Here is a 10622-nt window from a genome sequence, read left to right as displayed (position 1 = left end):
TTCAAAATTTCTTGAAATTTCAAAGTTAGAAATTTGTAAATTTGAAATTTCTAAATTACTTAAATTACCTATAATTTTGCAATTTCTAAATTACTTAAATTACTTAAAATATTAAAGTTTGAAATTTCTAAATTACTTACACTCCTTAAAATTTGCAAGTTTGGAAAATTACTTAAAATTTACACTCTTGAAGCATTACACTTCGACTTCCAACGTTTCTTTTCTACAGTAAATCTACGCATTGGAAGGTATTCCGAGCAGTAAAATAAAAATTGAAAACATTTCACTTCCGACACTTGTCTCATAGAGGGTGCGAAATATTCGATACCTAAGGAGACCAGAGTTGCCAGGACACCCTGTATAACCAAACTAAATATTTAGCAGCACACTCGATAAACCGTGTTTCCCTCACTTCAAACCGCTATTTACTTACCGCAGATAAAACCTGTTTATAAACTATCCCCAAAGTATCCTAAACTATCCCCATAGAGGCAGCGGTGTATTTTAATATCGCGGTATCGTATCGAATCGACATGCTCGTCACGTTCGGAACATTATGGAATCTCGTGTGATTCGAGGATTTACTATATCGCGAACACAGAACGATTTATAGGGGAGCGGGAATAATGTGCGAATTAGGGCAGGGTTAAATTTAGGCTAGGTCTAGGTTAAATCTTGGGGTAGATCCAAATTTGCACGCGCGTTACCTCCACGTTCCATTTCGTACGCTGTTAGCAACCGGATCACTTTGTATGCAAACGATCGCAGCTCAAGTAATTGATTTAGATGCGCAAAGGAGATTCGAAACGTTGTTGACCTACCTGTTCATGACAGTCAAATTTCTTCCTAGATCATTCCTTATCGACCGAAGTCTGTTCAGAAAGCTACTTTTTCCTGCAGAGTGTTCAAGTCCAATTTCTTCAGCACCTTTCTTCTTCGTTCAATACGACACACTTCTGTATTCTTGCTCGATGGAACGAACAGTTTTATACAGCGAACAGTGTTTTCCTAGTTAATGGTAAATACGTGAGAAGAAATGAAAGATTTATGTAGTTGTTCGAAACGAAATTGTAGTTCTAATTATTTCTTTCTTGCATGATTTCGTAGATCATTGTGTCGCACATGGTTGAATTCTTTTTGACAATCGCTTTTATATCGTATAAATAATTAAAGGCTATCTTTGAAAAATATTGCAAATATGAAACATTTACATATGCTATTATGTTAAGTATAAAAGACAGTAAAACCTTTTCCTCTTTAGTTTTCTCCATATACGTTTTGACAATCGCTTTTATATCGTATAAATAATTAAAGGCTATCTTTGAAAAATATTGCAAATACTGTAAATATTGCAAATATTGCAAATATTGCACATATGCTATTATGTTAAGTATAAAAGACAGTAAAACCTTTTCCTCTTTAGTTTTTTCCATATACGAGGTGCTTGCAATTTTTACGGTGTAATCTGTGATCATTTGTGTACCGACGTACGAAGTTTCGTGGCTCTCTTTTACAGCTGGTGAAGTAGGGGTGTTTACAGCGACGGAGAAGTGAGGAATGATCCAGTACCTGGTGACAAAGGACATCACCGCAAGGACCTTGAATGATTTTCGCAAGAATTTCGAATAATTTTTGCAAGGTCCTTGAATGATCTTTGATGTGAGGTCTTTTATCTTCTTATTTTGTCCATCTCTACTCCGTCTACTGCAAACACCTCTACTTCGCTAGCTCTAAAAGGGAGAAAAATGAGGACGGAGACACGAAACTGTACACATTAGTGCACAATTAATTACATGTTATTCGGTAAAAATTACAAGCACTTAGCTGCAATCCTTCATACTTAGGCCGTGAACTTTTCAATCCACCCTAGTACTTACCATTTACGAGAAAATCGCTGGCTAGTAATGGCACTGCTCCTTCGAATTGTGTTTTATTATTCACAATTATTGATTTGATTGATTATTGCAATTACATATTCAGCCATTTATACTTCTTTCAGTTAGCCTTATATTATTCTACTGTTGACAATCGTATACCTAATTTAATACTTTAGGATCTCATATAATGTTAACAGGTATTGTAACAAATTAGTTGCTTTCCTTCTATTTTTCAACGTGAAAATGAACAATTCTTTAATCGATTAATTTTGCAATACCTGTAGAGAGTGGACCACATAAAGTGTTAAAGGTTTTAAGGATGTAATATTTTATATGATGTAGGAGATACCGTTGTCGTGTCCTTTTGGGGATGGCAAGACCCTGCCCCCTATTCTTTTAAGGAGTAGTATATAGACTTTTGGGAAAGAAAACCGTTTTGGAAATAAATAACGTTTATTTTGTCGTCGTATTTTGTGCAGCACTGCAACCGTTACTGCTGAAGGGGACGCAAAAGGGTGAAACGAATAGCATTTATTTATCTTAATAAATTCCACCATATCACTAAATAACAATTCACCAAGGAAAAATAATTTGCAATACCTTATAAAACATACTGGAATTTGCAGCACTTTTATATTTAAAAATTGTATTATTCAGCTGTAAAATGAACTTCCAAAAATTGCCCAATAAAAAATATGAAAGATGTTCTAAACGAAATTGCAAAGTATCAAACACCTCTCAAGTATTTCGAGTCAATATCATCGCTAACACAAATAATATACATTTCTTTCAGCGCACATTTTCCCTTTCGAAAGTAACTCTCGATCGATTGTTGGATAAATTGGGACACTACTCGTTGTAGAACCTAACGTGTACTTCGATTGCAGAATCATGAGAGAATGTGAAAGAGAAGGTGGAGATAAGTTTGATACGCGGAAGTTGATTGGTATGAAAATCACCAGGTCACCCAAATGTGCGGTTATTTATCACACACGGTGGATTGCTGGGGACCCAAGAGGCGGTTTATTGCGGGGTACCGATTCTCGGCATACCCCTGTTTGGGGATCAGCACTTGAACATGGCCTACTTCGTGAAAAAGGGGCTAGCTCGCCAGCTGAATTACCAGCAACTTTCGTACGAGCCACTATCAAACGCTTTGAACGAACTGCTCACGAACAAGAGGTAATTAGAATCTCCGTTTTTCGTGCAAATGGAAATCTCCTGGTTCAAATAGCAATAGAAAAGAAAATGAAACGTTGAGAGAGAATGGGGGAGAGAGAGAGCATTTCTGGATTGGCTAGTTAGCATTGTATTTGCTGAGTGCCGGAATCCATCCGATGTCTAGATTAGATTTTAACCCTCAACTATAGACACTGTTCTTCAACGCTGCAAGGACCGATCGGGTTAAAACGACCTATTAGAAACCTTCCAAAAGTGAATTTTTGAGTAATTAAAGTGCGATTGAGAAATTTTAGATTCCCGAAATCACTTTATTTCTGTGTGATTTTGTAATCTTTTTGATACGTATCTGTCGACATGTGTTACGTTGAGAACGTTGTATTTTTGTCGAATAGTGCTTTGCTAAATTTTCAAATATATCGAAGGTGGATTTAAACTATCGACTTTGATTAATCGTCATAGAGGAAAAATTAAATATCGTACTGCTGTGAAATACGTACGGAGTTAGTAAGTAGAATTTGCGTGTGCACACTGTAAACCAGATGAAAGAATTTATGGAGGAAATCTGCATCTCGTAGCTAAACATGAGACTCTATGTGTAGTTGCAGAATAAAACGAGAGAACCTATGTCAGCAACTGAGGGAAAAAATTTCTACCCTGTAAACGATACTGTGCGACGTTTTAAAAATCAGACGAGAATTTCAAATAATTCGAAACACAAGAAATTCGGTAAATTCTTTGCACGCCAATTATCGAGCAATTACAAAGACAGATGTACTTGAAATATTTCACGTTCACTTTATATTGGAAGCGGAATGCTTAAACAATGTTTATAGGAAATATGAATTTAAATTGCTATTTAAAATTTAACAAAGCAGTGGAAAATAAATCACAAGTTACTTAATTGTGGTAACTTATTATGAAATATAAAACTTTTCTATGAACAGTTCTCTCTTTTTGTATGATTTGATATTAAGATTGATACTTCTGTTCTAGTATTTGGAAGCTTTTCTATTTTACAAATTTTACATATTCTGCGTAATATTGAGAAAGGAGTATAATAAATAACTAGGTGCATACATCGTATGATCCACAGCTACACGGATACGGCACGAAAAGCTTCTTTGCAGTTCAGGGATAGGCCAATACCACCTCTGGACGAAGGGGTTTACTGGGTAGAATATTTAATTCGTCACGGACCAGGTTCCTTGAAGATAGCAGCTGCAGATTTGACGTGGTATCAGTATCTATTGTTAGATGTTATACTTGTAACGATAGTGTCAATCCTATTGGCAACTTGGAGCGTTTATAAACTATGTAAATTAGTATTTCGTCGAAAGAATGTAGCGTCCGTAAGCAGTAACAAGAAACGGATGTAAAGAGCATTGTTTTTGTACGAAATTTTCATGAATATTTTAATTTTCAACGAAGAATGATTCGAGTTATCGAGAAAAATTATTTTTACTATTATTTGTATATTATTTACCAAAAGGCCGTTATTTTCCCAATTGTTAATATTTTTATTTTACATGAGAAATAAAATTTTTTTTTTTTAAATGTGTCTGTAAAACTTACGAAATTATGTCATTGTAATTTAACACGTCAAGCGCCGTGTCAGTCACCGGTGACTGACACTATACTTTCCGTTCAAACCGCGTCAGTCACCGGCGATTGACAGTATACTTTTCGTTAGTCGTCTTCTGTTTATAGTTCGCATGGCCGACTTGACGGCCGAGTGTGGCATGAACGGAACGGCAAGCAATACAGGCTGGGCGTTTAACCTGTTAATTAAACTTAAAAAAGTTAATGTAATTTAATTTAAGTCTTTAATTAAACGCAACATTTTTCATGCAGAAATTTTTGCAAAAATGAACTTTACGTGTAAATTTTCAACCAGTGCAATCAAATTTCACGATCAATTTGTTCGTCTACCATTTGTCGAAAATCAATTCTAATGGCATCGTTATACGATTGATACGTAAGAGACTTCATTTGAAATAATATTAAGTAGGGCTCTTTGCACATTGAAATATAATTATGCAGCGTAAGATCGATGAAATTCGTCAAGAAGCTTTAGCATTGAATAAAGTGAAAAGGCGTCTTCGAAAAGTAATCTTATTTTTAATTAAACTTTTCAAGGAATAAATTCGTTAATAACGAAAGGAATTTCGTATCGGTGAATATTCCGCATTAATTTCAAACAGTATTTCCGAGAGAAATATCTCGAAAAAGTACGGTAACTGGAGGAATAATGAATGATGGAGCACGTGGAGTGTGTGTCGCGCAACATACAGATGCTAGCATGCATTTGGGTCAACGTTGTATGACATGCTGTATCCTGGTAACAAACGAAAAACGTCACTAAGAAGTTATCATCGGAAAAAGATCTTCATCGTCGACTAATGGCGGTCGTTGGTTTTAATATAAAAGGTAAAATAACTATGATACCCTCTCGAGGAGTATTCTTTTCCTCGTCCCCTGTAAAAGAAGAAGAAGACTGTGAAAACGTTTCGAAAATGCTTCCAGAACTTTTAAAACTCACGTTTTCTTACAAAATATTTGGTAAAGTGCTTTATAAAACTGTCTTACTAAAGTAACAAGTTATGGAAGTCTGTTTAAGGGAGACATTCCCTCTAACATAAAAGTGTTGTCGTAAAACAATGAAATTTCCTGTGTAATTTCGATACACTTGTATTAAAGTTTCACGAACTTTCGAACAAATTGTTTATGTACAACATTGTCTTCCCTCTAGACGTCAAAATTTTGAATAACCTGCTTGTATTCGTACATCGTGAAATATTAGTGTGTGCTTACTCATCGGATGGAAATACGTATATACCGTCTCTTCGTATATACTCAAAGGATTAAAGATTAAGTTATAAAAATTTAATACCCCGTATAAAAAAAAGATTTGAGAGATGGGTAGTAAAAAAAATACTATTTCAGGTAAGCCCGTAGAACTCAAGTGCAAAAGTTTCAAAGAACTAGAAATGTAGCAAAAAAAAAAGAAGGGCGAAAATATGAATATCCTTGATACCAGTAGCAACATATACAGGGTGTCCAAATTGTTTTCTGACCAAACTTTGTCAGTGTGTTCTATAGCCATATGTAAGAGAAAAATGTTATACAAACACAGGTCGTTGGAAGCTTTATTAAAAAGTTAGAGCAATAATCGTATCTCGTACTTCGTATTTTTCCTATAATTCTTTAACGAAGCTTCAAACGACCTACGTTTATATGACATTTTCCTCTTACTTATACTCATAGAACACACCGACGAAGTTTGATCAGAAAAAAATTCGGACACCCGGTATATATTATATGTACGCAATCAAAATATTTGAAGCGTGTTTCCTGTTAACTTCTAAACACGCAGTGCTGCATCAGAATATTTCAATTGGAAATTTATACGTTTGAAATGTTTAAAACATTTAACACGTTTCTGTTCTTTTAGATTTGTCGAATTTCATTCCATTTGATACATTCACCCGGCAAATGAATCTCACTTGCACAGCGAGAAACACGTTAAATACAACCGAAACTGTGCTTTCGAAAATTTCGGATTCTTTTAAGAAAGAAAGGGGGGGCGTTGTTATATTAGTTATAAGAGACATCTTACGCGGCGAAAAGAAGCTTTTGCATATTCCAGTGTTATATCACTCGCGCTTTATTATGAATGCACGGACGTGGAATAGCATAACAGGAAGCCGGAAAAGTCAGACGCGCATTTCTCGTTGAGAGAATAAAAGCACAGTTATAAATTGGAGGGAAACCATGCCTCTTTTGCGACACCAAGTGCAATCCAATAAAGTGTTTAGTCTTTTCCGTTGTGGAGTAAATCCCGAGGCAACCAGGAATACGAAATAAATGCGCGAAGCAATTAATTTAACGAAATTTATAACGTGACGCGACTTCTCATTTCCCGTAAACGTTCCCTTATTAACAAATTTCTCCGTTTCAATTTTATTAGAGCCGGGGGATGACTTGGAGAACGCGAAATTCAAGTGCACACCTTGTTTATTTCTTTCACAGTTCTTAATTAACTTGCGAAGGCTAAATGGTACGCTTGCGAGATTCTTTACCTGTGCCATTCACTTTTAAACTGTTCAAATTACTCGGGTCTACTCGTTAAGCCTGTGTGTCGCGATATAAGGAAATTCTTTTTACAAGTATAAACGTTTTCATATTTCAGAGGACACTTTTGTACGTTTCTTAATACCGAGTAAGCATTTCAATCCTTCGAACGTCCTTTTTAATACAATTTAAGGTCGCACTAACATCTTGGTTATTAGCGAGCATCGTTATTCTACGGATAAGTTCGACTGTTTTCTTGAGCTTTTCTTCTGTTTCGAATATTTTCTTAATAAATATGTAGAAGCCATCGTCAAGATCGCATATTTTAGAGAGTACATCTTTTTTCCCTTTTCAAGCAAAGATTTTAATCTCTTCTAGAGCTGGTTCGTCACGTTCACAACAGTTCACAAAATGCCAACAAAGACATACGTTAACATATTAATACTCTGTGTGTCATATTTTTGATATCTTCCTCTTGGTTACACAAAAACTCCAATATTGCAGTCGTAAGTGAGACTAATTGTATTCTTTAGGCGAGCAAAACAAATGCAGACAATAAACACTTTTTCATTCTTTCTTCCATTTTTATTTGATCCAATTATTCAAGAAGTCAAAAAGTCACGGTTCTTCAGTTAGGATTGTTTCAATGTGTTGTAATAGTAGTTGTTTTATTTAACCAATATCCATATAACTGACACCGATATTCCTTTGTTTATTAGGTCGTTGTGTAACTCTCGTATGTTCATTATTCCATTACTTGTTGGTATATTTTCTGTATCTTTTACTGCATTCAGCGAGTCACTTTCTATACTGTACTAGATCATCCCATAACTTCATGTCGAATCAAATAATTTAGACCAATATTTCCAAGAAACCATTAAATTTGCTAAAAAAAAATAAGCGCCTTTTCAATTCATAAATTTTTCCTATATATTTTTGGTAAGGCCATTACGTCGTGGCTTTAAAATTTCCTCCGATTTTCCCTAAAATATTTTTCTCTATCTGCGCGAACTTACGGGAAGACCTGATATTTCTCTAAAATATGTTGCAAGGCTCCCGAGATTTCATAGTCTGGAGTTACTGGTTTCAATAATCACAGATGGTGTCTCTATTGCTACACGAACGAAATATTCGATTTTTGCTATAATGTTGTAATAATTTCTGTCACACACCTAACACAGACTAATGCTGAATATAGGGCAATTAGGTTACGAAACATGATTAACTTAAACGAGGAGAGCAAGGCTCTCCTTCTAGAGTTGATACCAACCATGCACACGTTGTTACGTTAAAGTATTCATTTGTTCTCTTCTCCACGAGGATTATATTAAAAAGGAACACTGTAAGTTTTTTGAAACATTACTTCTGCAACGAACTGAAGTTTCGTTTGAAATATCTCTATTTTCTTACCGGGTAAAAGTCAAAACCAGAAAGTTTTAAGTTCCAACATTTTTATTCAAGTTTGCCCTGTTCGTTCTTCTGCATCGCTTCGAAAATCATATATGCATTTGAAACGTGTTAATAATAGTAATTCTGCATTAATTTTTAATACCTCGACTATTGAACACAGATACTATAAAAATTCTAAAAATCATATTTATTTCTATGTAAAATTCGAAGTTTGCACTTAATTATTTTTTTTCTGTACACATTACAAAATATTAAATGTAAATTATTTTAGGTACCTTTATTAGTTTTTCTAGTTGTATTTTCCTTGTAATTGTTAATTCTTTGTATCCTTACATTTGAAGCACCTGCTGCATCATTTTGTTACATATTTCTTTCAATAATAATATAATAATATTAGTAATAACGTTCTGACGAGTGCTAAAAAATCTAGACAAAGTCTGTATATTATCAAAAATCCAAGATTCAAACACACTGCAATAATAATTACAGCAGAAAAATATCATGCACTGTGAGGTTCCTTCGACTTCGACAGATGTCGATTGTAAAATATCAAAATCTTCGAACAGCCAAACTGAAGTCACAGAAAGGAAGTCAGAGAGCTGAAGCGACTTCGTGTTAAAATAATTTATCGCGGCAAGAAAGTACTTCGGAATGTACTTTGAAAGGTTGCAGCAAAGCGAAGCGACAAAAGGACGATCGCGGCATAGTTGTGTAAGTGCAACTTTTTCCAGGATGTGTCGGTCGACCTAATTTCTGATTTCCAGGTATAGAAAGATACGAAAAACTCGGCAGAATTTGTATAAATTTTAATTATACAATTGCAATTTTCAAGCGCGGCAATCAAATTTATTTGCGTACGAACGCACAGCTAACGCATTCAATACTTTTAATTAAATTTCCCTCTTTCGGCGACTTTCTAATTTTCATTTTACGCGTGCAAGCGTCACAGTAATTTCATAGGCGTTCGTCAATTTCTTTGTCAACAAGTATTGTACAAAAGCAGTCTTTGAGCAGTCTGATAGGTATAAATATCGAAATTTTACGTTGTTTCGCGTATAATAAAACCAATTTTTATTTCTGTACTCGTATGTTGAATACAATGAATGAAAAGCTGGTAGCAAATTTAATTTTATCGTCTCATTCTTTCCAATAATCGTGGAAATTGAACGCTGCTTTAATTTCGATGAAAAATGGGGGATTAATTTGCAAATTGCACGCACCAAAGTATCAATGAATAAAATAAGAACTTTTTCGCTCGATCTCTTCACTCGCATTGAATTGCTAAGATGTTTATTAAATACAGGATACTATAAACTTAAAGATGACCAGCAATGAAGAACGTTCAAAATGAGGCATTCATCAAGTCTTTAATGCTGATTTCTGAAAAGTTGTTCTCATTCTTAAACGAGTATTTTTCAGTTACTAGGTTCCCATTCTAACTCCAACGGAATCTTAATTAGCAATGGAATTTTAATTGGGGAATAATTCGCGAAGCGTTGTTCTCGTCGTGGTGGCCACGTTACGAAAACTGGACGAGTTCGTTTTCTCCTGGCTTCATTAACCGTGCCACGGTGTCCCTTTTTTCATCGTACCGTGACAACAAGAAACAATAGGAAAAGGGTTGAACAGCTACTGTTTAATGAGCCTCTCAGGCCCATTCAACCATCGCGGATGAGCGTTTTTGTTCAGTTTCGCTTGAACGTACAAGTTGTATACAGGAATAATCCCGTGAGTCGGAAGAATAAACTTCGCGTTGCATTTTTAAATCGAGGATATACGTATGTATACGTGTATTATAGTTCTATGTTTTGATTACCTCGTTTCTTAAAAATATATCATAATTAGTTCATTTTGCGTGAAATTTCATTTTTTCTACAGAAAACATTGCTACATTATTTATTCAAAGTTACCAAAATTAAAATTTCCTCACTGATCATTAATAAAGATTAATTTTCATTGAACAATTGAAGCTTGAATCGATTTGAACTGATATCATTATCGTTCGAATTCTGTCAGCAAATATTTTCATTGATCGAAATAGGTTACAAACAACGTTAACATAAAATCAAGTGTAAAACCTTC

General features: G+C 34.7%; 1 protein-coding gene across 1 annotated transcript in view; it reads left to right on the top strand.

Annotated features, from left to right (window-relative positions):
• LOC108575485 (UDP-glucuronosyltransferase 2C1) overlaps window positions 1-4435 on the top strand; it is a 22068-nt gene extending 17633 nt beyond the window's left edge. The window contains exons 3-4 of the mRNA XM_017938303.1: window positions 2840-3059; window positions 4153-4435. Of these exons, the coding sequence (XP_017793792.1) occupies window positions 2840-3059; window positions 4153-4435 (503 nt within the window). The remainder of the gene's footprint in view (window positions 1-2839; window positions 3060-4152) is intronic.
• Window positions 4436-10622: the final 6187 nt, after the last annotated feature.

This window comes from Habropoda laboriosa, unplaced genomic scaffold, assembly GCF_001263275.1.
Source record: "Habropoda laboriosa isolate 0110345459 unplaced genomic scaffold, ASM126327v1 scaffold269, whole genome shotgun sequence".
Taxonomy (NCBI): Eukaryota; Metazoa; Arthropoda; class Insecta; order Hymenoptera; family Apidae; genus Habropoda; species Habropoda laboriosa.
The sequence above is the reverse complement of the archived record's forward strand: the minus strand, read 5'-3'. Positions and strand labels throughout refer to the sequence as shown.